This window comes from Rosa rugosa, chromosome 7, assembly GCF_958449725.1.
Source record: "Rosa rugosa chromosome 7, drRosRugo1.1, whole genome shotgun sequence".
Classification (NCBI taxonomy): domain Eukaryota; kingdom Viridiplantae; phylum Streptophyta; class Magnoliopsida; order Rosales; family Rosaceae; genus Rosa; species Rosa rugosa.
In genome coordinates, this window is record NC_084826.1 from 2,427,342 (window position 1) to 2,455,236 (window position 27,895).

Genomic DNA, 27,895 nt, shown 5'->3' on the forward strand with positions numbered 1-27,895 from the left:
TTTGACAAATAATATTATTATTAAACAGGTGGCCGTAGACAATAATTAGAAGTTGCACATGAGCAAGATAATATGAACATGATCTATAATATTATTTGCTTCTTGTCCCTAACAAATCTCCGAATATATTCTTACATAAAACTTTAAAATCGTTAGAGCACCAAACAAAAAAAAACATGGTACAGAGAGTCACAGACACAGCCAAACTTCGTGCTCCATTTTCGTGTAGAGCCGGTCTGCAAATTTTTCATTTGATTGTGTCATTCCAGAAAATCAACCAAGCAGACGAAGCGAGCAGCTTCATCTTCAACTTCTGTTCTTGAACTTCTCCACGGCTCTCGGCGCTGCAAATAGAAATTTAAACAATTAGTTTATGAAAAAAAAATTTATTTTCAAGGGAATTATACTGTGTCATTGTTAATCTAAAGTACTAACCAAGTCCAATTGCCTCGGATCCCTTCATTATCCGCAAGCGTTTGCATGAATCGACGAACATCCTGCGGTAGATATCAAAAACAAGATTAGCGATATTGTTCATTTGATTGAAGTTTTGAAGCTTAGTTAAGTAATTCCACGAGAACTTACTCCCATGGTACATCTCCCACAAGCATCCAATCTTCATCTTTGTCTTCATAAGTAGGCACATACTCAGAACCATTCAGAAGGTCTATCAGTTTGCTCTCGTTCATGAAATCCTTCATTCCTTGTGACCCACAGTTACCTTCATTCATGTAAACATAAAAAAATAAAATTACCACTTGTAAACAAAGAAAGGATGACGTTGGGTGAAAGGTTACGTATAGGTAAAATCTTAGAATTACCAATAGTGAAGGAGCTAAACATTTTGCCAAGAGCAGTAGAAAGCTCTTGGTAGCTTTGGTACAACTTCAAGTCGACTTTGCGCAAATATGGGGCCCCATCCATGCTCACTTTAACAAACGCTGCACTAGTACTAGTGCTGCCGGTCTTTTCAGCCTGATCCTGATCTGTGCTTTTCTTTTGAACGGTCACGATATTCTTTCGGAAGGATCGGACGGGTGGCCAACCCACAACTTGAGCCCTGTCATAACACAGTGCAAATCCCATCAGTTAAGTGTTGTTAGGTAATAAGTCGTTTTATGATTAGATACCACTTTCTTGACTAATCTTCTTTTGCTTTTAGTGCGTTGTCCTTAATTCATTGTTTGATAGTCGAGGGAAAAGCAAATGAGATTAATAAGATTCCATATGTTTTGTTCTTTTCCTTATTCTTCCCGACCAGTTATTACCACCCAAGCCAAACATGCACTCGAATATGCCTAATTGAATGAATCAATTTAGACCTTACAAACACAAATAGAGAATCTCGCCAAAACAAGAAGAAGAAGAAAACACAAATAGAGAAAAGGAAAATTAGATTCCTGTTCTCTTGTTACCATGTAGAAAGAAGAGGATCGAAACTCTAATAATAGAACTACACAGGTCTATTGTATGAATTGTAGTTCAATAGCTTTCGTCAAAGGATGCAGAAATCTACTCCCTTTTTAAAACCCTTCAGAGTTTGAAGAGAGGTGTCCGGAAAACTATTTTGATTTCAGTGATTAGTCCATCCTATGAAGTATGGAGCATATGCATGTGTTAAAAAAATTGGTTATGTCGCTAGATTTAGCCTAATATTAACATTAATCCGAGTTCGTCATCCTCAATAAAATACATCAAACAAAATGATACATATCGACGTTGGATTCCAGTATTTAGGTCCATAGGATTATGGAGCGCGTGTTAGAAAACAATTAGTTATGTTGTTGATTTTACCTTAAGCCTAAGCTCCTAACTCAAATCTTAATAAAAGGCATCAAACTAAATGATTCTTAGCAAAACGCAAACCTACTTTGGTTGGTGATTACCTTTTCGGTTGTAATTCATGATTTTCTAGCCAAAAGAGTTCATCTAAGACCACCAAAAAACAAGAAACAAAAAAAAAAAAACTTACTTTGCACGTGGAGCAGGAGCAGCAGAAGCATCCTCCTTCTCCTTTTTGATCTCCAGCTGACCATCTCCAGCTGGCCGATGCTCATCATCATTTACCGACGAGAAGTTGAGCTTCAAATCAACCGTTTCCAAAAACCCTCTCTTCCCATTACCGCTCTTCACGCCTTGGTCGCCGTCTTTCAGCGGACCCGGCAACCCTAGACGCAGCTCCGTCTCTTCGAAGTTTATCAAGCTGTACTTCCGATCCTCCTCCCTAACACCACCACCCATAGCAGCAGTACTAGTCATTGAAATTACAAATATATCCTCCTCCTCCTTCACCAGAACGCTTGGAGTTCGAGTTCTGTAGCTTTCTAGTTTTCTTTGTGTGCTGGGGAAGAGGGTGCAAAGAGTGAAAAAACGTGTGACTTTGGAAGAAGGCAAAAGTAGGTCGGAGGTGGGCTGATAAATGGTTTGGAAATGGAATCTTTTTGGGGTTTGGAGGGCTCCGATGTGGCCACGTGGTTGGAGCCGTTAGCTGGATCGGCCTCGGCTTGTCGGAGAAGTGATGTCACCAATGATGTCAGCGTTCAGAATGATTGTAGGTGAGGCAAGTGGACATAGGACACAACTTGGCTCTGTTTGCCTTTTTATTTGTTTCCTTGGCCTACCAATTATTATTCCTTAAGTCTAAATTTTAGAATTAATTACGATTGCATAAATTATTCCCATTTCCCAAGTTTAATCCCTTTCTAAAATGTTCTACTTTTCCATTGCCAAACTTCACTAATTATTATAAATCATTGTTGTCACTTTTTTCTTTTTGGAGACCATCGTTGATGCCTTGATGAATAAGCTTTTGTGTACCAAAAAAACTGGCGCCGTACTTTATTATGATTCGATTATAGTTAATTATTTGAAGAAATTAATATGTCAATATTAATATATAAACGTCATATTGAGTAGATTATCTCACTTATATAGTTATATCATGAATGAACAACTCAAAAGAATATATTCTACTTGAAGATTTTGATGCTAAGGAAACTATCTCTACCAGCATTCACTATCACAGTGCTTAGTGAACGACTTGGACTGACTTTTCCTTATCTTACCCGGAACCCCGAAGTCTCTACTTTTAATCTAGCGTGCTTGGTCCATGAAAGGAACAAACTGGGACAATGGTTAGGCACTTAGGCACATAGTACTTCCCATAAGATAACGCCAACACAACACACGGCTACAATGCCCTATAAGTAAAGCTCAAAAGGAAGAAAGAAGGCAATAGTGGTTAGTGGTTAGTGGTCAGTGGTCAGTGGTCAGTGGTCAGTGGTCACAGAGGTTCATGTATCCAAACGTCTTTGGATTGCTCACTATTTAGCTAGGTTCAAAGCATAACAGGATAAGGCCTGCTCCAATAATCGTAATTCAGATTAACACAAGAAAATATCTAATAAGTTTGCTCAAATAATCAGTAAAACTCAAGAATCCAAAACGAGAATGATAGTAGTCGATCAAATTATTCATTTGAGTTACAATTTAACTAATCTTTTATGAAATCGTTAAAATGAGTCAAAATATATTTATTATTTAACTGAAATTATTAATAACTTGATTCGAGAAATATATTAGGATATGTAATTTTATAGTGGTGAGAAATCAAAATCTTATCAACGTCCCACATTGTGTGGTAAGCATCAAGGCACCCATGCACGTCATGGAGTCATAGCATGGATAAGGTCCAAACTGTTCACGAAACTTAGCCATAAAATTAGAGAAACAAAAACAAGAAAGTTCCATGTTGTTTTGGCAATCAAATTGGTGTTTTATAGGTATAAGACCTATCATAGTTACTGTTTCTATAAATTTGGACCAACCACATAACATATAATTGAGTTTTCTGGCTTGGAAAAATAATAATATGTGATGGTACGTTCTTGCTTAGTGACATGATTTCCCGAATGTACTAGGGTATCCGACACGACAAGCAAATAAAAAATAGAAAATAAAAAAGGGCGTCCTATCTGGCACCTAATCGTTGGTGGTTAGTGGGGTCTATGACAGTGAGTCAGTGGACCTGGCCCACTCTTATATATAATGGAATATGAAAGGGCTTCCCTTCCCTCTCGTCTAAGTTGACTTAGTGAGACGCGTTCAACCTCCTCCATTGAAGGTTCAGCCTTGAGTTCATAGCCAAAACCCTAGCCAAGGGGGCCTCTGTATCAAAAGTAATAATGGTGTTTATCAACTTAAAGAGGAATTAGGAATCTTTTTGCTTTCTTACTTGCAGTGGGACGTACGGAAGAGTATGTTTTGCTGTGAGTCTACGATTATGTTTATTGTTTTTTTTTTTTTTTTTTTTTAATAAAAGTTTAGGCGAGTAGAGAGTTTTGCAAAAGATAGATTGAATTTGAGTCGGAGCTAGACCAACTGATAAGCCTACTTTGGCAATAGCTAAAACAATTGTAGAGAGACGGAGCAATATTTGTTGAGAGAGATAAATACTAGCTTCTGAGAACTAGAGAAACTGTAATCACATGAGATTACTTTTATTGTTTGAGTTTTATTGATTATTTATTTAAACTATATGAGAGATTTTTAGGTAGGACAGGCGTGCCACGTAGCCGTACGCCCAATCAATTATTGTCTATGTAGGGGGTGTTTTGGGTATTTCATTATAATTAAACATGAGTAATTTTGAAATTCAATTAAAAATAGAGAGATATGATTGGTCGGGTGTACCACGTGGGTGGCTGGTATGTTTGCCATATCTAAGAATTGTGTGATAAAGTGAGCATGTGATATAATATTCAGAATGATAATTGCAACACTAGAGTTTATCACTTTCCACCTTATGGCTCTCAGAGTTCGGATCAAAGGTATCTACGCGTATATTCGAGCGGTTACTGTTTTTTCTTGTAAACACATCATTATTATGTTTTTGGCTGTGATTGATTGACTATCGTTTCTATTGTATGATTAGGCATCTATATCTGGATTCTTAGGTATTGCTTCAGCTCAAATTTGACCTCCTCTGAACGACGAACCAGTAAACATCCAGGCTTATATATCGCCAAAGAAAAAAACACATCCAAGCTTATATATATTCATAACTATAGATGATGGACATGGCCATGCATGCATGGGAATGGGGATAGCCAACAGAGAAGAAACTGCCCCATCTGGATTGATTCAATTCCGCTTAAAGTTGCCAAAGCACAGAAAGCGAGAAGGACAAGGACCTGCCTCGGATCACCACCACCAAACAAATACGACTCGGAGCCCCATCGGCCCTACGCCAACTAATCCTCCAGTCAGAAACCCTCGTGCGGCGTGGCCCATCCGTCGCCATCGTAGGCGCACTCTCCGGCTCCTCGACTAGTCTCTAGTCCTAGCTTCAGCCCTATCTAGTCTCCTACAACAGCGAAACCCTAGACCCCCCACGTGTGCAGTAATGAGAATATAACCACAAGAGAGCGAGCTCCATCAACCAGTACGTCAGCGTCGGAGTACAGACACCACACGTGAGGACCTGATAGGGTTTCATGGCAATCATTGATACAGTAGTTTCTGAGTTCTGACTTTTCACAGCTACTCTACTGTATCTTTAGTTTCACTGTACTGTTCTTGACAGACGGTACGGAGGACGCCGGCACCTTTGGTTTCCTATCTTACTTTGGCCCCAGTTTGGTGAATTGCAATTTTCACTTCAATCGTTGGGAGCGAGGAAAAGGAAATGAAGCATATCACATCAAATGCAGGCGGCAAATATGAGAAACATGCATGAATGGAATGTGTATTTGTTAATTGAGGCCACGAGTGGATTGTTCCCCATCCACCTTGCCAAAAAATTTAATGCGAAATTGACGACCATTCCTAAAAATTGAAATACTTCGAATGCAAAAGCAAATGATTTAACTAGTTAGTATTTGGTTTTTTTTTTTAATATTTATTTAAAAAAACATTAGTTAAACTTGAAGGATAAAGTGATAAACAACATTCATTTGCTGCTGTTGGTTAGGGTGGGGAGGCCATTAGGTGCCAAGAACAAGCCAAAGCTTAATTGAGAATGTCAGCCCTTGGAAGATTGCTACTATTGCATGCCTTGGCATGGGTCGAAGAAAGCGATCGAAGAAACGCACTTTTGGTTTGGTTAAAAGAGCTCTGGAGATGGAGGAGGATCCGGTTGATGTTGCTGATGGGAAGGAGGATACAACCATGTGTCCTGGTACTACGGAACCTGGGGATGTTCCCTCTGCGTAGGGTGGTTCGAGTTTCGTTGAATAAATTAGGGTTTTTACTTTATTTCCATCTCTAACATTGTTAAGTGTTTGCTTTTTTCTCTGCTGTTCTTACTATGCATGATTTCACTAGGTTGCTCTAGAGTGCCCTGCATGACTTGATATTGACGTGACCTTCTCAAAGATAAATCATGTTGTGTAATTACCTACTCTAGTTATATGAAAGGCGTGACGTCATATTTCAAAAAAAAAAAAAAATCATTTGCAAGACATAGATCTATGTCTTGCAAATCATTTACCTACTCTAGAGTTAGCATCTCATGAATTAGAGATGATAGTATAATCATGCTATAGATTAAGTAAACCGATCATCTAACTATATACAAAAATCTTGCTCAATGCTTACGAACACTAAAATGCCAACTTTCTGAATCAATATGTTTCCCTCATGAGGCAAATACACTCGAATCATTTTTCAAAATAAATAAAGAAGTATGTAGAGAATATAAATCCATGGAGACACAAATTTCCTATTAAAATGAAAGTACATCTGTGGTAATGGAAGTAAATGTCTTTTGAACTCATACGCAATTGATTGGTATTAGTTTTTAAGGATTAGATACCATTGATATTTTGTTAACTGAGTCTCAGATTTCGCTAAAGATGTCATAGCAGTGGAATTATAAATATAACTAAAGTTGAGTAGTAATCATTGAGAAAATAGCAAATGAACTAAGTTAGCCTTCTCTCTTCCTTTGCTCCGTTAATGGAAGTTGATTATGAGGTGTGGAACGTAGATACAAACTACATTAAAATGTTGCGAGAAAATGAACAATGTAACAGAAATATTAGTCGGACAAGAAAAATAAAGAGAGAAGAAAATATATGCAGATAAGGCAAAGATGTGATTAGCTGGATTGAGCTTTAGGAGAGGCCCATTTTTGGTCGGGTCCCAATGGAAATGAATCTAACTCTATACTCCATTATTGGAGGGGAGAGGCCCATTTTGCTGTCATAATTAAAATCAATCAAACTGGTGGACCATTTGTGTCTGTGGTCCTAACGAATTTATTATTAAATTTAATTTACCTATAAAATTGTTTTTAGTTTAATTAATTAAGCTTATCTTAAGAAAATTCCATGGGGAGGTATATGTACTTTGTAGAAATCATAGACATTCAAATGTGTATCCATTATTTTGTCTTGTTGTCTACTAAAAGAAAAGTAACGTTATTATTGGACTACCGGAAGAATATTTGTAAGTTGTAACCTGCTTTTCCAATCAGCTAGGGCTAAATATTTTTTTTATTTTTAAATTAGGCCTGGTGCGGCTGCCCTCAGACTTTCATTAATGAAACAAATGAATATAAAGGGCCGCGGGAGGGGGGGGCATTAGGCCTAAACCCCATAAGACAATACACTTCAAGGAAACATCCCGAATAATAACAGGAGTCTCCACTACTACAATGTATTCGAACATGCACCAAATAGCAATGAGTGTCATATTGACTACTCCATTTTCTTTACAATAATGGTGGCATATCGGAAAGTTAAAGCAGTGCCATAAAACCAATAACGTAGCTTTCCCAATATGCTGACGACCAGAGATAAATCCGTCGACACGACGTTTCATCCTGCCACTATGAGAGCAAGTTCACCCGTTGGGTCACCGGGTCACCTACTATTCACTGCTTTTTAGTGTATATTTTCATTCTCTGGGTCACGAAATACACTGTGCTCGTGACCCAGGGCACGAAATACACTGTGCAGGTCACCATGGTGACCCAGAACACTGTACCGGGTGACCCAGGGCACGAAATACACTGTGCTCGTGACCTAGGACACAAAATTAACACTAAAAAATAGTGAATAGTGGGTGACCTGGTGACCCAACGGGTGAACTTGCCCTGAGGTTGCATCCAATCCATAATCTGCCCCCTTGCTAGGGCAGACAAGGCATACTGAGTATGCATCCTGGTACAGAACCCACATGACCTTACCAAGAGTTGGTAGGGATTTATTGTACATAAAATACACCTAATTAAACTTGAAATAGATTATTAAAACTACTAAAAAACATACTAAAAGCCCACCGATAAAGGCCCAAAGACTAAAGCCATGACCCATACCAGGCCCACGATCCAACTTGTTCATGATTGACAACCTTTCCCAGTCGAAATGGCGGCGCCGTAACCAACAAATCACCGTGCCAACGAACCGGTACGCCATTGATAGCGAGGTAGCAATCCTCCGATCGTCGTCGTCCCAGCTAGATCAAGGCAAGAACCATGGCCAAATTGAGCCAAGAGCCAAGCCTCCGAACCTCTACCGTAGTTGAAACACCATCAGAAGATCCACAAAACATCAGCAATTGTTGCCGTACAGCCTTTGAGTTCGGGATGCCGCCAGAGTGCCTCCTTGATTGTCCAGTCCAGCCTCCCCTAGGCTTCCTTGACACCGGCGATTGCAGACTGTTCGTCGGTGACAGACCGGTATATCTCCACCAACGGTCATCCTTATCCAGGCCAAAACTCTACTGTGGGCCTGCACTGGCAGACTGTGAAAGACTACCTACCCGTCCGACGACGACGTCCCTAAGACATGCCGCCGGACGAAACATGGGAACCGAAGCGGTTTACTCTTCTTCGAAAGCGAACTTCTTCTCCGAAAAATGCAGAGCAAAACTTGAGAGAGAGAGATTTGTACCTTATGGACTTGTATTTTAGAGGATATCGTACTCGTAAAAATTGGACATACCTCCAACAATATGAAGGATTTACTACATCACCAAGCATAAGTAACACCATCTTTGTGGGCCCGCAAGTCATGGTGGGACCCAACCGTGATATACATCCCGTAACCCGACATCCAACCTACCCTGTGGTAGTCGGAAGCGGCCAAGACCTCGCCGGGAAGCAACCTTCTTGGCATTGCCAAGTTACATTCACAAACATGCTTTCTAAGACTAGAATAGTGGTTTTAGCATTCCACATGGAAGAAAATGTAAAGGAGAGGGGTTCCCTTACCTATAAAAGGGACCCCTCCTCCCACTTAAACACCATCCCATTACATCTCTTGTAATCCTTTTGGGCCGCAAGGCCCAAACACATAATTAAACATTTTAAGTGGAATTAGTTTCCTGCTAAGGCGGGAGACGAACCACTATACTTCTCGTGTTCAAGCTAACACTAACTTTTTTCTATCTAAAGTTAACTAGAGTCTACAGCCTTCGGTTCTAACGTTAACAAAAATTAAAAAAATAAAGACCTCTTCACCACAATCAATCATACGACTACATTAAGTTCCACTCAAGTCTTAGTTTAGTTCACTTAGAGGCTAACTAGTAAGCTGTTGAAGTGGGCCTCTTCTTAGGGTTCTACACATGTTTTTGAAAATGAGTCACATCACCTTTTCATAAAATTACCTCTACAACTTTTTCATATCAGTCACTTGGAGACTCACATCTCATAAATTAATTTTGGCGATACAAAGACCCCTTCCAGCATACCATTGGTCAATCATACACCGTATAGCAGACGCAATTATGGATCAGCTTCCACAACAAGTTGATCGAAAAGAAGACTAGACCTGTCTGGTAGGTGTCTCGCCCACCATCCTGTCTTAGCATTCTCTTAAGTGATAGCTTGCCGACTCTTCTTGACCTCATTAGCTATGACACCCTCAGCTTCATTTGAGTTTTCAATCGTTATTATTATTACTATTATTATTATTGTTTTTTTTGCTATCGATCAAACAAAAAAAAAAGATTTGATCCGCCCATATATGTTGAAATTTCTTAAACTGTTTAATTATGCTGAATGAAGCAAGCAAACAAATGCCATCATTTCAATTTTTCATGCTTTGTATCTATCAACATTCAATCAATAACTATAATGTTTATTATCGCAATCATTTCAAACCGTTCGAGAGACGAAAAATATTTTCATAATTCTCTTGTTATCATATATACAAATCTATACTATTATTAAGAGAAGAGAGTTTGCTCTCCAAAATTGAAATTTTTTACCAATTTAACCTTTATATATTAAAAAATTATGAAATATAATTAATTAATAAGGATAATATGGTAAATTGTAAAATAGAAAGAAAAAAAATTTAAAGCAGAAAATATGATAGTTGTATGGGAAGTTTTTTCACTATCTTTAACTTTTCTCCACACATATAGTGGGTGAGCCCTACTAGTATGTATATAAAAATTGTAAATCTAACTTTCTTTGCTTAATTCTTTACTGAATTTTTATAATCAACCACTTGTTAGTCAAAAAGAAAAAAGAGAGAGAAATTCGGAAATAGAAAATGAAAACTATGGGTGGAGTCGAAACAAACGGAGCGGATCAAGGCCATGGCTCATGGGAGCTGACCCATACCCACATGGCACCAAACTGCCCTAACTTTAGCCCCAATTAAAGCCACGGCCACACCATGCCTTGCCCATCAACGACAGCCCATGTGGGCCCGGGTCACATGGAGGTGCATACCCAACCACTACCCCCCACCCTGTACAGAATGATCAGACGCTCAGAAATTAATCAAATGGTTTGATTCTGGTCGTTGGATTTGAAAATCAAAGTCTTCAATATGGGCGGCTAAGGCAATGTCCCAAGCTTGTCCCAAAATGAATGGACAACCGCCTCAAATGTGCCGATCGTGTTACAAACACCATAGCTGCCCATGTCTACATTCAACCAGCCGAACCTGATCTTTGCACGCTATCCTATAGCGCGTGACTTCTACTTTCTCGATTTAAAATTAAAGGAATTAGTACAACTTGTATTTTGAAGTTTATATACATGTTGACAAAGTTGTGAGTCTGGGATTCACTGCTCCAGTGCATGTTGTCTTTGCCTTTTAGTTGTTGTGCAAGTTTTAAGTCTGTAGTTGAATCGAGGTTTTTTCTGTCAGTCAGTCATTTTGGAGTTCTAGTGTGAAGTCCAGTGACCATTTATGTGTAAGAGATGTTGCCCAAAACTCATTGTAACCAGTTCATTATTAATGAAGTTTCTTCTTCATAAAAAAAAAAAAAATTTATATACATGTAGTTCGTGGAGCAATTTCTCGAGATTCTGTCGTTTATATTTAATTTTAGTCAACTGTGGGGTAGAAAATTATGAGGTCTCGACTCATAATATCATCTTTATAAAATATTTAATTGTATTAACTAGAGTTTTAGGTATTTAGAAATCGAACCACGTACATCATAGATTTCGATTCGATTCAATCGTTGATTATGTTTTCTGAAATCGTCAGTCTAACCTGCACACCCGAGGTAGTCTTCACCTTCACTATTTCTCTCCTCTAGGCTCTAGCTCTTTCTCTATTCTCTAAATGTGATTAAATCACTGAATAAAACTCACCGAATTCATCACTTATAAATAGTTAGATAACTAACTAAAAATGGTAGGTGACTACAAAAATATCAGTACATTAAGTAGATCAAGTTTCCTTTGAAGACATGATGCTTATTAGTTGGAAGTATTAAAAGAAAAGAAAAGAAAAGAAGTAGGAAGCTTTTAATTAACAAATTACGGATGCGCGTAATGTGGGATGCACGCGCAAACAAGAGCATGTGGGGAAAGTAACTGGTTTTGTATGAATCCGTAGACAAGGTCGTTTGCCTTTACGACTTTATCATTTTGTTCCAAGACTAGTATCTATAAAATACCTTTGAGTTTCATTTGGCCTATCACCCATTTCAATCTGCATCTCAATCCTCCATAGAATACAGAGAGAATCATCATCATCATCATCATCAAAGTTTGTGAAGAAGTTCATCAATATTCTTTAACATATTTCATCAGAAACCTCCAAAGTTAGCTATGGCTTTCCAAGCAGAGGATCTCAACCTTGAAGCCACCGAGCTCAGATTAGGCCTACCCGGAACCAAGGAATCCGAGCAACAAAAAACGAACAACAAAAGAGCATTGCCAGTTGAGCCTGAATCCAATGCTTCTTCAGCTCCCAAGCCTCCTCCCTCCAAGTAAGAAACCGACTCACGATTTAACATGCGTGTTCTTGTACGTACCATGCAGATGAGCTAATATCGATAATCCTCTGTTTACGAAAGATGTACTAATATGATTTTTGTATGTTTGGTTTCCAGGGCACAAGTAGTTGGATGGCCACCGGTGAGATCATACCGGAAAAACTGTTTCCAGGCGAAGAAAACCGAGGGAGAAAGCGGTGGGATGTTCGTGAAAGTCAGCATGGATGGAGCTCCTTACCTTCGAAAGATGGACTTGAAGGTTTACAAAGGATATCCAGAGCTGCTTAAGGCCTTGGAGGACATGTTCAAGTTCAAGGTTGGTGAATATTGTGAGAAGGAACTAGGGTACAACAACAGATCCGAGTTTGTGCCAACTTATGAAGACAAAGATGGAGATTGGATGCTTCTTGGAGATGTTCCATGGGAGATGTTTTTCACTTCATGCAAGAGGCTGAGAATTATGAAAGGTTCAGAAGCCAAAGGCTTAGGTTGTGCGGTGTGATTGATCCTTCTAGAAGTGAACAAATACAGTACATATGGAAGAGATTGAACAAACTTGCGGCTTGAGCTTTCGAAGAAACATAACAGAGATGTCATGGTCTTTCACTTGTAACAGAGAGATCAGAGAAAAAATTGTCAAAGAAGAAGAAGAAAGATTTTCATGTAAAGTTTATTTTGTCGTGTCCTCTTCAAAGTTCAAAGAGAACTGTAGAAAGAATAGAGATGAAAGGTTGAACAAAAGAAGTTTCACAATTTTCTTTTCATTACATCAAGGAAAGGATAACATTGTACAAAAGTTTTTAATGATGATATAGGTTACTTTGGAAGTAAGATTTGAGGATGGTTAGTTTGCTGATATGTATTGGACATGTTTCCTTGGAATGATTAGTACTTTCGATGAGTTGATAGTCAAATCATTCCATGTTTCCTTTCAAATTTCTATAAGAAAGGCTTTGATTAGTTAATAGAAAAAACAAAGAAAAAATTTTAAAAACAGTACATGGTATTGCTCACTGAAAATTAAGTTACATAAACTTTCTAAACTATCACAAATCACAATGGTACCGGTTTGAAAACCCTACACAATTTTAGTATATGCCGTCAATGACTGTTAATGAGCATGCCACCTGCTATATTTTCAAGAGTAAATCTGTCTCTTCAAGTTTCTCCTCCCCTTTCTTCCCCATCTCTCTCTTTTCATCTTCCATAGTTTTTCTCCACCAAAGTATGAAACACTCAAGTTAAATGAAATCAAAGCGGAAAACTTGTCGATTTCCCTTTTGATGATATTATCAAGGAATCGTCTTTTCAATTGCATTGTTAGTCGTAAATCGGGTTTAGGAAATTGGATCAGGCCCACAGGAGTATTGTGAGCAATTGATTGCCTCTCTCTGCAATCACTGTCGATCACCATCTTCTACGTACGATGAAACTAGTGAGCTCAACACCGTCGGTCACCTTCTCCTTCGCTGAAACCAGCGAACCCATGTCTTCTACCTCACTGAAACCAGCCTCCATCCTCTTTGCTGCAAGAACACAACCTCTGCAGGCCTCTCTTACCTTTAGCCGTTCATCGCCTGCACACTTTCGAGCTCCACCGATGCCGCTGGTCACACCATCACTTCTCACCCCTCTCCGCAGACTGGCTAGCCATCATCACGGCAGGTAGCAATATGAAAGTTTACAAACTTTGAGTATCTTAATTCTCAATGGGCAATATCTCATGCATTGTTTTTGAAATTTTCCTAACAACAAATTACAATACAGAATCACGAGAATTAGATATAGCAAAATTAAAAGCACAAACAACTTACAATCACCCACATAATTTAATTCATGTGAGATAAATTATTTTTCTTCACACAAATTTCAAGAGAGGCTTTCATTCGTTGATAGAAAAACAAACAAATTACAACACTAAATCCTAAGAACTAAGCTAATAAAAGCCGAAAGCATGTAAAAGCAAGGAAAAGTAATTTCAATAGGCAAGGCATGAATCTAAGATCTTTCTAAATCTGATCCACAATCAAGAGGTGCAAAAGTATCCGCAACGAAATTCACCTCCTTTAGAATATGTTGAAACTAGATCGAGTCTAGAAAGTGAGAGCAATAACTTTTTTTTTTTTTTTTTTTTTTATAAATAAGGGATTAGGCGATATTAGTTCCTCGGAGGCAGACAATGTAGGGAACAAATCCCACCCTCAATCCCGAAGGAGAAGGGTCTGCCACACTCTGGGAACCCACCCCCCATCCCCCTATTTTATTAAAACATAAAAAGACCAATACAAATCCGTTGGGGGGACCAAACCAAAACCCAACCTGTAAAAACAAGGAAGAGACAAGTCCTCTTTCCCTGTGCATAGAAAAACAAACTTGATCTTAGTAATCGTTCAAACTCTGATCCAAGAAATTTACACCTTCCTTTGAGACAACAAATTTGAGAATACCTTTATTGCGTACTTAGAGCAAGTGCACCCGTAGTCAAGAAAAGGCAAAGTCGAGAAGTCAATAATTCGACCAGTCAAGTTACTATTCACTGCCACTGGACATGGGTTTACACCCGTTGTTTTTCTTGCCCGGTCAACACTGTTTATTATTATATAATTTTAGGGGGTCTCGAAAATCGACTTTTTACACATACATAATTTGGGAAAACTTCCTTCATGAAAGTTATAGAGATCGTCGATACGATCTCGTGCATACATGGAACGCAATATTCGGAGTTCGTATGAATTTATTATGAATTTTTGAAATCTGAAAATTTCCTATAAATAGCAAAAATTTCTGGTCCTTTTTCATAAGGACAGATTTTTCTTCTTTTCTTCACTTTCACCCCTGAAACTCTCTCTTCTCTCTCCTCCTCGTCCCCTCAGACCTGTCGGGTCCCGACCGACCCGACCCGAGTTTTCCGGCGCCGTCGTGCGTCCTCCAGCAGCGGACCCAGGCCATACGGGCTCGCCTCGGCCCGCTCGTCCTCCCCACAGTGGTGCCTCACCTCACCACTCAGCCCAGAAGGAGATCGAAGGCCTCCCACAGCCGTGCGACATGACCCGGCCGGAATTCCAGTTTTCCGGCATCCTCTCGGCGACCGGGCGTCAAATCTTGCCTAATTGCGGCGCCACGCGTCAACGTCTCGTCCTCCACTGCCTTAATCAAATTCCAGAGCCGAGCTGGCAGCCCCTCACCCCCAGTCAAGAATTTAGTCATTTGCTTGCCCGTTTCTTTGGCCTTGGTCATGAAAAGCCAAAACATGGCTGGACAAATCTAGGCCGGTGGAGTTGCAAAAACTCTCTTGCCCGGTCACCACATCAACATCCCACTGTCTTGCCCGGTCAAACACAGACCGGTGCACTTGCTCTTAACCATACGTTGTTTTATAACAAGCCTCGAGTTAGAACTTGAGTTTCTACTTATACCCCACCCTGGATCGACGGTTGGTAATCATTCTAACCCTCTATCAAAGAAAGTCACAGATTCCTCTTAGATAAAACATTTGGGGCCCAATTGCTGGGACTTTACCATACCTTGCTTTTATAGATTTTATAAACCTTGAGTTAGAGCTTGAGCTTCTACGTAGGGGTGGGTTCGGTTCCGAGCCTAAACCGAAAACCGAACCGAAATTAGCATCGGTGCGGTTCGGTGCGGTTTTTGCATTTTGAGAAGTTGGCACCGAAAACCGAACCGAACCGTTCGGTTCGGTCGGTTCGGCCCAGTTTTGGTTTTTTTTTTTTTTTTTTTTTTTTGAAAAACAGATTTTTACCAAAAATACTTCTTTAGTATTGTAACTCATACTTCTTTGATATTGTGACTCAAGAAGTTTTTGTTTCTTCGAACCTATAATAATAATCTATAACAAGAAGTTTACAAGTTTACTAATACATGCTTTGTACTTCAATAGACAATAACCTATAATTCAATACTCCATAGTCCATATAATTCAATTGATATAGTCCAATAGTCCATCAAATTCTAGCATCAACATATGAAATGGTCAAAAAATATAGTCCATAATTTATAAAAGTCCATTACATCAAAGAAGTATAAGTTCACTAAAACTAGTTGCAGTAGAAATTCCTTCGTGGGGAGGTATTGGTGTTGTAGATTCACCAACACTAGTGTTGATCTGCAAAACAGAACAGAAACTGCATTAAGAAAGTGAAAACAGAATATGAAAGTTAATGAGCACTAGTATAAAGCACAAACTGCAATAAGAAACCAAAAACAGAAACTGCAGTAAGAAAGTGCAAAAATCAAACTGCAATACAAAACAAAAAAACAAAAACTGCAATGTATATAGACCAAACAAAAACTGCAATGTATATAGACCAAACAGAAACTGCAAAAATAAAACTGCAAACAGAAACAAAATACATAAACTGCAATACAATTACAAAACAGAAAACAGCCCAAATCTTCATTTTCAGCAATATCAAATCTAGAACTAGCCCAAATCTGCAAGTCTATTCCAAGCTAATCTACAACAATAATAACAAAAAATTAGCAATAATAAAAGTAAATCAATGAAATCTGTTAAACAAAAGCACAAAAGCACATCTCATTACTTACCTTTCAATCGGAACACAGTCAACACAAAGCCTCTTCTTAACTTCTTCCTCCCTTGCTAAATACTAGTAGAAACTGATTACATATTGAAAGAGAAAGAAACATTACTCAAGCTTATAGTCTTCTGGAAGTAAACAAACAGTCCATCCAAACTTAATCACACGTCAAGTTTTCACACCAAAAAGAAAAAACAAAGATAGAAGAGAAATAGATACACCTCCAGCTAATTAAACAACCAAATCATTCTAATCCAAACTCAAAAGCAAACATTTTGTTGGAAAATGGGGGCTTGAGGGCGCTAGATAACTCATAAATGAGCCCCAGTAAAGGAATGAAGATTTACATATAACTCACTGAGATGAGATTCAAATTTCAGTCGCATAAAAGTAGGCAATTGAGCACACCAAGTATCACATTCTATAAGTACAGAATGCAAACTATAGATAGGATATTCTGCAAGTATATTCCATGCTCAAGCCAAGTATATTCTGCACATATATAGGATACTCTTTGGGTGCCACAGAACTACAATGGAGTTAGCAACCAGTAACAAACTGGTAAAAAGGTCTCAAAAACTGTAGAACATCTTATTTATGAGTGGACTAGAGACGTTGCGTTAACAGACATGTATTAAGACAATTAGCAGCAGTTATCCGTTGTAATATGTCCTCAAAATCCACATTAAACAAGAACCCTGCAAAAGGAGCTGGATTTCAAATATTCTTCCGAGAGGATGTAATAGATTAACAATATAGGAGCGATGTCTATCATTACCAGTCAATCATTGGTATTTATTTGGGGACTCCAAGTGCTTATTACGTGACATCCCCCTTTTCTTCTTCTTCTTCGTCTCAAATGTAAGCAAATCTGGATTAGAACCATTCATGATATCAAGATACTCGAATACGCAGAAAATTAAAAAGAAAAGGCAAAAGGTTGATGTTAATATTGGCAATATTAGCAAGATTAGACATAAGAACAAAAAATTAGCAAGATTAAAAGTAAAACAATGAAATCTCTTAAACAAAAGCACAATGAAATCTCTTAAATTAGTAGGACCTAACCTGGATCACAGTTAGCAGGTCTGAGGCGGTGTCGTTCAGCTTCAGTCGCTGACTTCTTCAACAGCTTCAGCCCAGTCTTCTTCAATCTCTACTTGCTGCTATGGAGGAGAAATCAGAAGACAACAAGATTCGTGAGTCACTGAAGATTTGGGCTAGACTGAAGCAAAATGAATCGGAAACTACTAGCTACACACAAATCGGTGAAAATCAAAGACGGATTGGAGATTAACTAGCTCAGAATCTCAGATCGGTGAAAATCAAAGACGGAGTTCGACACTTCGACTAACCTTACCGATGGAAAGAGAGATGGAAAGCTGCTGTGAGTTCCTGTCTTCCTGAGTTCCCGTCTTTGTGTCACCGGAATTGATTGGCGGCGTCCGGTGGCGGCGAGGATTCGATTGAGAGATGAGGAAAAAGTCGGGGCCGAGAGAGTTTTCGGCTGAGGAACTGAGGAAATGAGGATTCAACTCGAGGCAGGGCGACTCCAGCGAGGTAAGTGGGTCTCCAAACCCTAATACAAAACGACGTCGTTTTGTAGTAAGTGAACAGTGTTTCGGTTTTGCGGTTCGGTTCGGTTTCGGCCAGATTCGGTGCGGTGCGGTTTTTTCATGTTCGGTGCGGTTTTTTTCGGCTGCGGTTCGGGTATCGGTGCGGTTTTTTTCGGTTTTCGGTTTCGCGAGCCCACCCCTACCTCTACGTGCTTAGAGCCCGCCAATTAGTGGAATTGAACGTTTGGCACCATCAGTATTGAGAGCATTCCATTGTCACTTTTAATTACAAAACATGCTGCAACTGTATGGTAGACAGTAAATATCATATTGTTATTTGGGATGTGGCAGAAGTTAACGAAGAAGAAGCAGAACATATATTCAAGATTCAACACAAGTGACATAACCTTGCAAAAGAAGAAACAACACCCTGTCATCATGTAAGGGATGAAAAATAGAGAGAAAAATATTATATCGTTTCCATACAATGATATGTTATGTCACGTAATCTATACTATTATTAAGAGAATATGTTTTGTTAGTCAACATAAAGGAAAAAGTGGAGGAAATTGGTTCCTCCCCCCCCTCCTCCCTCAGGATTCACTTTCCCAATGGAAAGGAAAATGATTAATTTCCTTTCCACCAACCAAACATGGCCTAAATTGCACAGAGCATTCCCGTCACCGGCCTCCTTCGCAGCTTTCTAGTACAAATCAAACACCTTATCCTTGTCTCACTTAAAGTAATGGATATATTTTACTTTCGACCCTCCGGATATCTCCTACTTTTAACTTCCGGACACTTATTATGAAGCCCCCCAACGTCCAAAGTTAGCATCAAAGAAAAGTGAAGAACAATGAAGTACAGTTTCTGAGTTTCATGCCAAGCTTATGAGAGGGGCCTTTCTTCAGGAGAAGGAAACCAAGTCAGACAGTCACAGCAGACAGCCCCTCAAAAATGGAAAGATGAAGAGAATAACTCGCCACGTGGCAAATCTTTTTTTTTACCATCATATATACTCTGACTCACACTCACCAATCACTTGCAATCACCATTTTTTTTTTACCCCCCTCTCTTTCTCTAAACTCGAACTCTCTAAAAAGTAAAAAACTTCAGAATTCAAAACCCCAAAGACCAAAACTTTAACGAACCCGAAAGAGAGGAGCGAGCTCTGAAACCACCACCGGGCTCGATCTCTCTCTCTCAATACGCGAAACCCTAATTCAATGCTGGGTTGACCAATTCTGCGATTTAGGGATTGAATTGAATCCCCAATTGGGTATTTCCGAAATCCGAAGAAAGATTCCGAATGGCGTCGGAGCTAGGGCAACAGACGGTGGACCTCTCCACGGTGGTGAACCGCGCCGCGGAGGAGTCGTTCCTCTCTTTAAAGGAGCTCATGGAGAAATCGAAGGCGGCGGCGCCGGAGCTCTCCGATACCGATAAGAAAATAGGGCTGCTCAAGTACTTGGTCAAGACCCAGCAACGCATGCTCCGGCTCAATGTCCTCGCCAAGTGGTGCCAGCAGGTCTCGGACTCTCTCTGTTTTCTGGGTTTTCGATTTGGACCGGAAAGTTTGAATCTTGGTTTGCTCTGTTATCAATGGAAATTTTGAAATTAGGGTTTTTGAATTTGAGTGAGTTTGTGTTTCAAAGGTTTGAGCTTTATGGGTTTCCAGATAGTCTGGGTTGTTAGGGTTTTTGTTGCTATATGAGTTTCAGGGTTTTGATTTGGTTGTGTATTGGGATGGAAGATTATTCATTGTTCTTGGTTTTTGTTGAATTATGTAACTTGTGTCTGTAGGCAGTTGAGAGAAAATGAGTTAGGAGGGGAAGTGAGGATCCCCTGCTCGAGAAAGATATACCATTAGTGTTTTTGGAATTCAGCTGTCAAGTATCAGATGGCACTTAAGAAGGCCTATCTTAGTCTTCTGTCGGGCGCCAAAGTGTTTGTATCTTGCCATGCGAGCTAGTAATGAACTAATTATATGTTCTCGGTTGACAGTAGTTTCGTTGACGTCAAAAATCAATGCCGTAGATATCCTTATTGGTTGGTTTATTAACTTGTGTTGATGAGTGTTTACTGTGTGTTTCGGATTCTGCATGTGCCGCGAAGTTTTTTTTTGTTTGTTCCTGTAAGCCTATTTCCTTTTGCAATCATTCTTTCGTTTGGCTATATTGTTTATTATCTGTGCCTTTCTATTTGCAGGTCCCATTGATACAATATTGTCAGCAACTTACTTCTACGTTGTCAAGTCATGATACCTGTTTTACTCAAGCAGCAGATTCATTGTTTTTCATGCATGAAGGTCTGCAACAAGCTTGTGCTCCTGTTTATGATGTTCCATCTGCAGTTGAAATCCTCCTATCAGGATCATATCAGCGGTTACCAAAATGTATAGAAGATGTGGGTCTTCAGAGTTCACTAAGTGAGGATGAGCAGAAGCCGGCTTTGAAAAAACTGGACATGCTTGTGCGGAGACAATTACTAGAAGTGTCGATCCCAAAAGAAATAAGCGAGGTTAAAGTCTCTGATGGTACAGCACTGCTTCGTGTAAATGGGGAATTCAAGGTTTTAATTACTCTTGGCTACCGAGGGCACCTATCAATGTGGAGGATACTGCACTTGGAGCTGCTTGTTGGCGAGAGAAGTGGACTTATAAAGCTAGAAGTATCTCAGCGGTATACTCTTGGGGATGATTTAGAGCGCAGAATGGCTGCTGCAGAAAATCCATTCAAGACATTGTACTCTTTTCTACATGAGATGTGTGTTAAACTTGTCATAGACACTGTCCTAAGGCAAGTACAGGCTCTTCGCCAGGGGAGATGGAAGGATGCAATCCGATTTGAGGTCCTATCTGATGGGAGCACCAGTCATGCAGGGACTTCTGGCTCTGCGCAATTAAATCAAGATGGAGAAACTGAAACATCTGGTTTACGAACGCCAGGGTTAAAAATTGTATACTGGTTAGATTTCGATAAAAACAGTGGTATTTCTGATTCATCATTATGTCCGTCTATAAAAATTGATCCAGGACCAGATCTACTGATAAAATGTGTTCATAGCACATTTGTAATAGATCCATTAACTGGAAAGGAGGCAGAATTCTCTCTTGACCAAAGTTGTATTGATGTTGAGAAATTGCTTCTGAGAGCCATATGCTGTAATAGATATACTCGTCTTCTCGAAATTCAGAAAGAGCTGGAGAAAAACGTTCAAATCTGTCGAGGTTCAGGGGATGTTGCTTTTCAGTCCTGTGTGGAAGAAGCGGACAGTGACCATAAAAAGGTATTTTTCCTTTTTCTTGCAACTTTTGTTTCATGTTTCTTTTTTATCTGTTTATTCTTTCCTCCTTGGTTGTTGTCTGGGGATACTACTTTTTTCTCTTTCATTATATTGCTCATATATTGATTTCTCTAATTCTATATGCAGAAAGATTTTAAGTCAGATGTCAGAGAATATGAAGGGCACGAAGTATTACGTGTGCGTGCCTATGGGTCATCATTTTTTACTCTGGGAATAAATATAAGGTATCCTTATTTGCTTATAAGGCTTGGTAAATTAGTACAGGAATTTGGATTGAAAAAATAGATTAGGTTTTGACAACTAAAAGTACTTCTGGCTAGACATAGGAAGAAGCTCTTCATATATTTTGTAAAAGTTTGTCTCTTAATTTTTAATTTGATTAATTTCTTAGAAAGAATGAATCTTAGCACATAAATGCTGGACATTGCTTTGCAATTTTGATGTCCTTCTCCATAATCTCTTATACAACACCTCTGACTTGCAGGAATGGCCGCTTTCGTCTTCAGTCCTCCCGGAATATTCTTGCTTCTTCTGCATTTTTGTCTGAATGTGAAGATGCTTTAAATCAGGGAACTATGACTGCAGCCGAAGTTTTCATTAGCTTGAGAAGCAAAAGTATTTTGCACTTATTTGCATCTATTGGAAGGTTTTTAGGCCTTGAGGTACACATTCCCTTCTTTTGACTTTTACTTTTTAATTTTTTTAATTGTTTATATTTTTTTTATTATTTTTTTTTATGAGGATAAACATTGGGTGCTGCACTTTGCATTGTTGAGGATTAAGTGTATGTATGGCTTCATCTGATTTTCACAAGACAAGACATGATCTGTACTTTTGCAGGTATATGAAAATGGTTTACCTGCAGTTAAATTACCAAAGAACATTTTGAATGGCTCAACTATGTTGCTAATGGGATTTCCAGATTGTGGGAGCTCTTATTTTTTGCTGATGCAGCTTGATAAGGATTTCAAACCCCTTTTTAAATTGCTTGAGACTCAGCCCGATTCTTCTGGAAAAGCTGATTCTCTCAATGACCAAAATCATGTGATACGGATCAAGAAAATTGATGTTAACCAGATGCAGATGCATGAAGATGATATGAATTTAAGCTTGCTTGACTGGGGAAAACTACAATCCATATTGCCTAGCGCTGGTAGATCTAATCAGTCATCTGAAAATGGTCTTCTTACGGATATCAGCCTCGAGGGTTCTATGCCAATTGCAGGGTGTCCACCATCGAGTTTTTCTTCTGTGGTTGATGAAGTGTTTGAACTGGAGAAAGGGTTATCTGCACCTTCCTTCTCTCTTCAAAATGGAACTTCATCATTCAACACATCTTCTGCCTCTCATTTTGGCTCTGCTCCAATGAATCTTCATTCCATAAAAGCTGGAAGTCCAGCTTCCAAATGGGAGGGAGGTATGCAGATGTCGCAGTTAAACAGTGCTGCGAATGTTTCTGGTATGGCATCCCATTATAATGGATCCTTGTATTCATCAAGTAACGTGAAGGGCACCATACAGTCTTCTTCTCTCAGTTCTCTGTCTTCTGCTACTGGAAGGAGTGTCTCTGTGAAGAAAATGTCTGTTTCAAAGTCTGATCAGGATTTGGCTTCGCTTAGGTCTCCCCAGTTAGTAGATTATGGTTCTACTTCAATGGATGAAGATCACCTGAGATTTATGAGTGATACTTCAAAGGGTGCAACATATGGATTTAGATCTTCTCGCCTATTATCTCCACCTGGTCCCAGTGGCCCCCGAATATCCGGGCCAGGCATGAGACCTGTAACTGGATCTTTCAGAGTCGCTGGTTCAAACTCATGTGTAACAACTCCTGCAAGTAAGTTACTTTCTCTGTGATGCGTATATTAAGTGGGATATATCCATAAATATACTTTTGCCGCAAATTTACTATGATTTTTTTTTTTTCAGCCCATGCACCTGATTCTGGAGTCTGCGATGGCCCTAATCATGATGATTCAAATCATGATAGAAAACTTCGAAAGCGTACACTTTCAGAAATGTTGGATCTGATCCCATCACTGCAAGGTGTGGAAGCCAATTTAGGATCTTGTAAAAGGAGGAAAGTTTCTGAAGTCGATCAGGCTCAGCACTCTTCATCGCAGGTGTTAATGTCAATGGATATGACTTCAAAAACTGGATTATACAGTTATGGGGATCTTATATCTGAAGCTAATAAGGGATATGCACCTTCTAGCATTTATGTTTCAGCTCTTCTTCATGTGGTCAGGCACTGTTCACTTGGTATTAAGCATGCCAGACTAACTAGCCAGATGGGGGCTCTGGACATCCCTTATGTTGAAGAAGTGGGGTTAAGAAGTACATCTTCAAACATATGGTTCCGACTTCCATTTGCCAGGGGTGATTCATGGCAACACCTGTGCTTGCGACTTGGCAGAGCTGGAAGCATATATTGGGATGTAAAAATAAATGACCAGCATTTCCGCGATTTGTGGGAGCTTCAGAAAGGAAGCAATACTACACCTTGGGGTTCTGGTGTTCGTATTGCCAATACTTCTGACATTGACTCTCATATTCGTTATGATCCAGAAGGTGTTGTTCTCAGTTATCAGTCTGTGGAGGCTGATAGTATAAAGAAGTTAGTGGCAGATATCCAAAGGCTTTCTAATGCAAGAATGTTTTCCCTGGGGATGCGGAAACTGCTTGGAGTAAGAGCAGATGAGAAACCAGAAGAAAGTGTAAACTCCGATTCTAAAGCACCAGGAGGCAAAGGTTCTTTTGAGGGAGCTGATAGGTTATCTGAACAAATGAGAAGGGCATTTAGAATTGAGGCAGTAGGACTCATGAGTTTGTGGTTCAGTTTTGGATCTGGTGTCCTGGCTCGCTTTGTTGTTGAGTGGGAATCAGGTAAAGAGGGTTGTACTATGCACGTATCTCCTGACCAACTTTGGCCTCATACCAAGGTAGATTCACAATTTTAATTATTTTCTAATTCTTTCGACATTTCTAATTGGTTGTTTGGGTTAACCTCGTGTTAAAGGTATTTGAAATTGATTAGTCCTACAGACATCCTCTGCATACGCTTTGTACAATTCTATAATTTCCAACTTTTAGCATGTGGTGCCATGTAAAAAGTCTACTTAACTTGGACTAGTTTTTCTTAGAGCCGTAAAAAGCTTTTCATAATGGCTGAAAATGGTATATGAAAGTTGTTGTTTTTGATGCATTGAAAGTTTTTAGATTTATTTTGCATCTTGGGTTTGTGTCTTATTGATTTCACTCCATATTTCCCGCTAATTTTGCTTCATTATAAAGACTTGCATTCATGAATGTAATTGTTTTCTGTCTTCAGTTTCTGGAAGATTTCATAAACGGAGCTGAAGTTGCATCACTTTTGGACTGCATTCGCCTCACTGCGGGTCCCTTACATGCTCTTGCAGCTGCAACTCGACCGGCGCGAGCTGGTCCTATTCCAGGGGTTAGTGGGATGACAATTCTCTCTTCTGTCCCAAAACAGGCCGGGTACGTACCATCCCAGGGCCTTATGCAAACCAGTTCAACCACAAATGTTAGTCAGTCTCCTGTCCCTGTTGGGAACTCTGTTTCATCTGCTGCTACAGGCCCTCTTACAAATCACGGCCTTCACGGGGCTGCAATGTTAGCTGCTGCTGCTGGCCGAGGTGGACCTGGCATTGTACCTAGCTCACTGTTGCCCATTGATGTTTCTGTTGTGCTGCGTGGTCCTTACTGGATACGAATTATATATCGGAAGCACTTTGCAGTTGACATGCGATGTTTTGCAGGAGATCAGGTCTGGTTACAACCAGCAACGCCACCAAAGGGGGGCCCTTCAGTTGGAGGTTCTTTGCCTTGCCCGCAATTTCGGCCATTTATTATGGAGCATGTGGCCCAAGAATTGAATGGTTTAGATACTAATTTCAATGGTGTTCAACAAACGGGATTGGCAAATTTACACACTCAAAACCTCAGTGCAGGTCCCCAGCTGTCTGCTGTCAATGGAAATAGGGTTAACCTCCCTAGTTCTGCTGCATTGTCTAGGACAGGCAATCAAGTAGCTAGTTTGAACCGTGCTGGAAATGCTTCTCCAGTATCCTCGAATTTGGCTGTCATGAGCTCAGGGATGCCTTTACGTAGATCACCAGGTGCAGGTGTCCCTGCTCATGTGAGAGGAGAACTGAATACAGCCATTATTGGTCTTGGAGATGATGGGGGGTATGGAGGTGGTTGGGTCCCCCTTGTTGCTCTTAAAAAGGTGCTGAGAGGTATTCTCAAGTACCTTGGAGTGCTGTGGCTATTTGCCCAGCTGCCCGATCTTTTGAAAGAGATTCTAGGGTCCATTTTGAAAGACAATGAAGGTGCACTATTAAATTTGGACCAGGAGCAGCCTGCTTTGCGTTTCTTTGTGGGGTAAGAGCTTTTCCTCAATCTTATTCATATCTTAGAAAGTTTTATTATTCTAATTCTTAATCTTAGTGATGGGCTGATACTAGGTGCCAACTGTGCTATGCAGATCATGTAATCTCTTTTTGTTGTGGTGATGACCTATGCTCAATGTATTTTGTAACAGAAACAAAAATTAATTTAAGATGCGAAAAGAATAAAAAGGAAGAAGTGCTTTTCTAGTGAAACATCACGAAACAGATAGGGCAATAGACGCTGCAGTAATTATGTACATGGCCAGCAAGATGGAAATACAAATTTCAATGTATAGATATTTGCAATGAATTTCCATCTGGAATTTTGAGTGACAAACATTAAGGTTACTATTAGCCTCAGATTTTCCTCAGTGGATGGAATAAGAGCTCTATCATATGGATGTTTTTGGCATACAATGATTGATATGTAGTTCTTGCTCTCTGTTTTGAGATGCTTTGGATGTTATTTCATGGTTGCTTTATTCCCTGCCTGCGCTGCTATCTTAATTGACTACACCAGTTCTAATTTTACACCTATATAGAACCTTGCAAGTTCTTTTATCTGATTGCCTGGTGTTTCTGCAGTGGCTATGTATTTGCAGTAAGTGTTCATAGAGTTCAACTTCTTCTTCAAGTCCTGAGTGTGAAAAGATTCCATCATCAGCAGCAGCAACAGCAGCAAAATCCAACCACTGCTCAAGAGGAATTGACTCCAACTGAAATAGGAGAAATTTGTGACTACTTTAGTCGACGTGTTGCATCAGAGCCTTACGATGCTTCTCGTGTTGCATCATTCATCACTCTTTTGACCTTACCCATATCAGTTCTAAGAGAATTCTTGAAATTAATAGCATGGAAAAAAGGACTAGCCCAGCTGGTGCAGGGTGGTGATGTAGCTCCTGCTCAGAAACCCCGTATTGAATTATGTCTTGAATATCATGCTGGGTCGAATATAGATGAGAACTCAGATAATTCATCTGTTGCCAAAAGTAATATCCATTATGATCGGCCTCACAACTCGGTTGATTTTGCACTGACTCTTGTTCTTGATTCTGCTCACATACCCCACATAAATGCCGCAGGCGGTGCAGCATGGCTGCCTTACTGTGTATCAGTGAAGTTGAGGTATTCATTTGGCGAAAATCCTAATGTGTCCTTTCTTGGCATGGAAGGAAGCCATGGAGGTCGAGCTTGCTGGTTGCGTGTTGATGACTGGGAGAAGTGTAAACAAAAGGTTGCTCGGACTGTGGAGAGTTGTTCAGGAGGAGACAATAGTCTCGGAAGGTTGAGACTTGTTGCTGACTATGTGCAAAGAACGCTACATGTGTGGCTTCAAGGTTTGAGGGATGGCGGTGTGGTTAGTTCAACCCCTGGGGGCACATGACTGGTTGGTCCGCCGAGGGATTGATCATGGCTTATGTTCCGATTTTTTTGGTTCTCTTAGATCGTTTAAGGTGAAACTTGTAGTGATAGTAGCTGTAGGATATAAATGTGCAGAATGCTTGAATGGAATTTACTGGGATATAGCGGTCTTGTAGAATGATGCAGTTGCAGAGTTAGCGCAGAGGTTGTGGTGTGATGGACCTTCAACTGTTATTAGCTGATATGAATATTCTGATACATGGGTTGTACAATATTTTGGATCTTTTTCTGATAATTAGGAACATTGGATTAGATTATTGTCTGTCGTTGTAAATACACTTGGTAAAGTTTTGTTTTGCTGGAGTAGGTCAGTTCTAATGGATACCTACAAACTGTAGGCACAATCCGCTGTCTTGTTTTAGAACTTCTAACAGTTAGTTTAGTAAATTGAATCAGCAGTTCGTCATTTTCTTTTTCCCTTCTGGATCACGGGTTTCGTAAA

The 27,895-nt window shown here is 39.7% G+C and overlaps 3 protein-coding genes and 2 long non-coding RNA genes across 10 annotated transcripts; 3 read left to right on the plus strand and 2 right to left on the minus strand.

Moving 5' to 3' along the window:
- LOC133720650 (auxin-responsive protein IAA16-like) lies at nucleotides 1–2,395 on the minus strand. The gene is made up of 5 exons (XM_062147061.1): nucleotides 1,973–2,395; nucleotides 822–1,060; nucleotides 586–721; nucleotides 436–497; nucleotides 1–344 (listed from the first exon to the last, which is right to left on the minus strand). Exons 1-5 carry the CDS (start codon nucleotides 2,257–2,259, stop codon nucleotides 307–309), a joined length of 762 nt encoding a protein of 253 aa, XP_062003045.1. The 5' UTR covers nucleotides 2,260–2,395; the 3' UTR covers nucleotides 1–306.
- Nucleotides 2,396–4,069: 1,674 nt separating this feature from the next.
- LOC133722593 (uncharacterized) lies at nucleotides 4,070–5,898 on the plus strand. The gene is made up of 2 exons (XR_009852860.1): nucleotides 4,070–4,829; nucleotides 4,934–5,898. It is a non-coding gene; the product is annotated as an uncharacterized LOC133722593 (long non-coding RNA).
- Nucleotides 5,899–11,879: 5,981 nt separating this feature from the next.
- Nucleotides 11,880–13,036, plus strand: LOC133720224 (auxin-responsive protein IAA4-like). Its single transcript, XM_062146431.1, has 2 exons — nucleotides 11,880–12,189; nucleotides 12,313–13,036. Exons 1-2 carry the CDS (start codon nucleotides 12,029–12,031, stop codon nucleotides 12,695–12,697), a joined length of 546 nt encoding a protein of 181 aa, XP_062002415.1. The 5' UTR covers nucleotides 11,880–12,028; the 3' UTR covers nucleotides 12,698–13,036.
- Nucleotides 13,037–16,102: 3,066 nt separating this feature from the next.
- LOC133720225 (uncharacterized) lies at nucleotides 16,103–18,302 on the minus strand. Of its 5 annotated transcripts, none has more exons than XR_009851775.1 (5): nucleotides 18,110–18,302; nucleotides 17,823–17,917; nucleotides 17,533–17,625; nucleotides 16,762–17,452; nucleotides 16,103–16,670 (listed from the first exon to the last, which is right to left on the minus strand). It is a non-coding gene; the product is annotated as an uncharacterized LOC133720225 (long non-coding RNA). The 5 variants fall into 5 exon arrangements; XR_009851773.1 differs by having other exon boundaries at nucleotides 16,103–16,318; nucleotides 16,762–16,833; nucleotides 18,110–18,301; XR_009851772.1 differs by having other exon boundaries at nucleotides 16,103–17,452; nucleotides 17,823–17,920.
- Nucleotides 18,303–19,392: 1,090 nt separating this feature from the next.
- On the plus strand, nucleotides 19,393–27,715 carry LOC133720222 (mediator of RNA polymerase II transcription subunit 14). 2 transcript variants are annotated; one of them, XM_062146430.1, is made up of 8 exons: nucleotides 19,393–19,838; nucleotides 20,519–21,598; nucleotides 21,743–21,840; nucleotides 22,101–22,278; nucleotides 22,457–23,453; nucleotides 23,546–24,558; nucleotides 24,948–26,023; nucleotides 26,127–26,434. In XM_062146430.1, the coding sequence occupies exons 1-8, from the start codon at nucleotides 19,620–19,622 to the stop codon at nucleotides 26,152–26,154; spliced, it is 4,689 nt and encodes a 1,562-aa protein (XP_062002414.1). In that variant the 5' UTR covers nucleotides 19,393–19,619; the 3' UTR covers nucleotides 26,155–26,434. The 2 variants fall into 2 exon arrangements, with proteins under 2 accessions (XP_062002414.1, XP_062002413.1); XM_062146429.1 differs by lacking the exon at nucleotides 26,127–26,434 and adding an exon at nucleotides 26,617–27,715 and having other exon boundaries at nucleotides 19,398–19,838.
- Nucleotides 27,716–27,895: the final 180 nt, after the last annotated feature.

What these genes read in the sequence shown, in the direction of transcription:
- LOC133720650 (XM_062147061.1), bottom strand. Translation starts at nt 2,259, where the DNA reads ATGACTAGTACTGCTGCTATGGGTGGTGGTGTTAGGGAGGAGGATCGG. An exon ending in GTGGGAGATGTACCATGGGA is followed by an intron (nt 498 to 585) that starts GTAAGTTCTCGT and finishes TATCTACCGCAG; the next exon opens with GATGTTCGTCGATTCATGCA. An exon ending in ATCCGAGGCAATTGGACTTG is followed by an intron (nt 345 to 435) that starts GTTAGTACTTTA and finishes TTCTATTTGCAG; the next exon opens with CGCCGAGAGCCGTGGAGAAG.
- LOC133720224 (XM_062146431.1), top strand. Translation starts at nt 12,029, where the DNA reads ATGGCTTTCCAAGCAGAGGATCTCAACCTTGAAGCCACCGAGCTCAGA. An exon ending in CCCAAGCCTCCTCCCTCCAA is followed by an intron (nt 12,190 to 12,312) that starts GTAAGAAACCGA and finishes TTTGGTTTCCAG; the next exon opens with GGCACAAGTAGTTGGATGGC.
- LOC133720222 (XM_062146429.1), top strand. Translation starts at nt 19,620, where the DNA reads ATGGCGTCGGAGCTAGGGCAACAGACGGTGGACCTCTCCACGGTGGTG. An exon ending in TCGCCAAGTGGTGCCAGCAG is followed by an intron (nt 19,839 to 20,518) that starts GTCTCGGACTCT and finishes TTCTATTTGCAG; the next exon opens with GTCCCATTGATACAATATTG. An exon ending in ACTCTGGGAATAAATATAAG is followed by an intron (nt 21,841 to 22,100) that starts GTATCCTTATTT and finishes TCTGACTTGCAG; the next exon opens with GAATGGCCGCTTTCGTCTTC.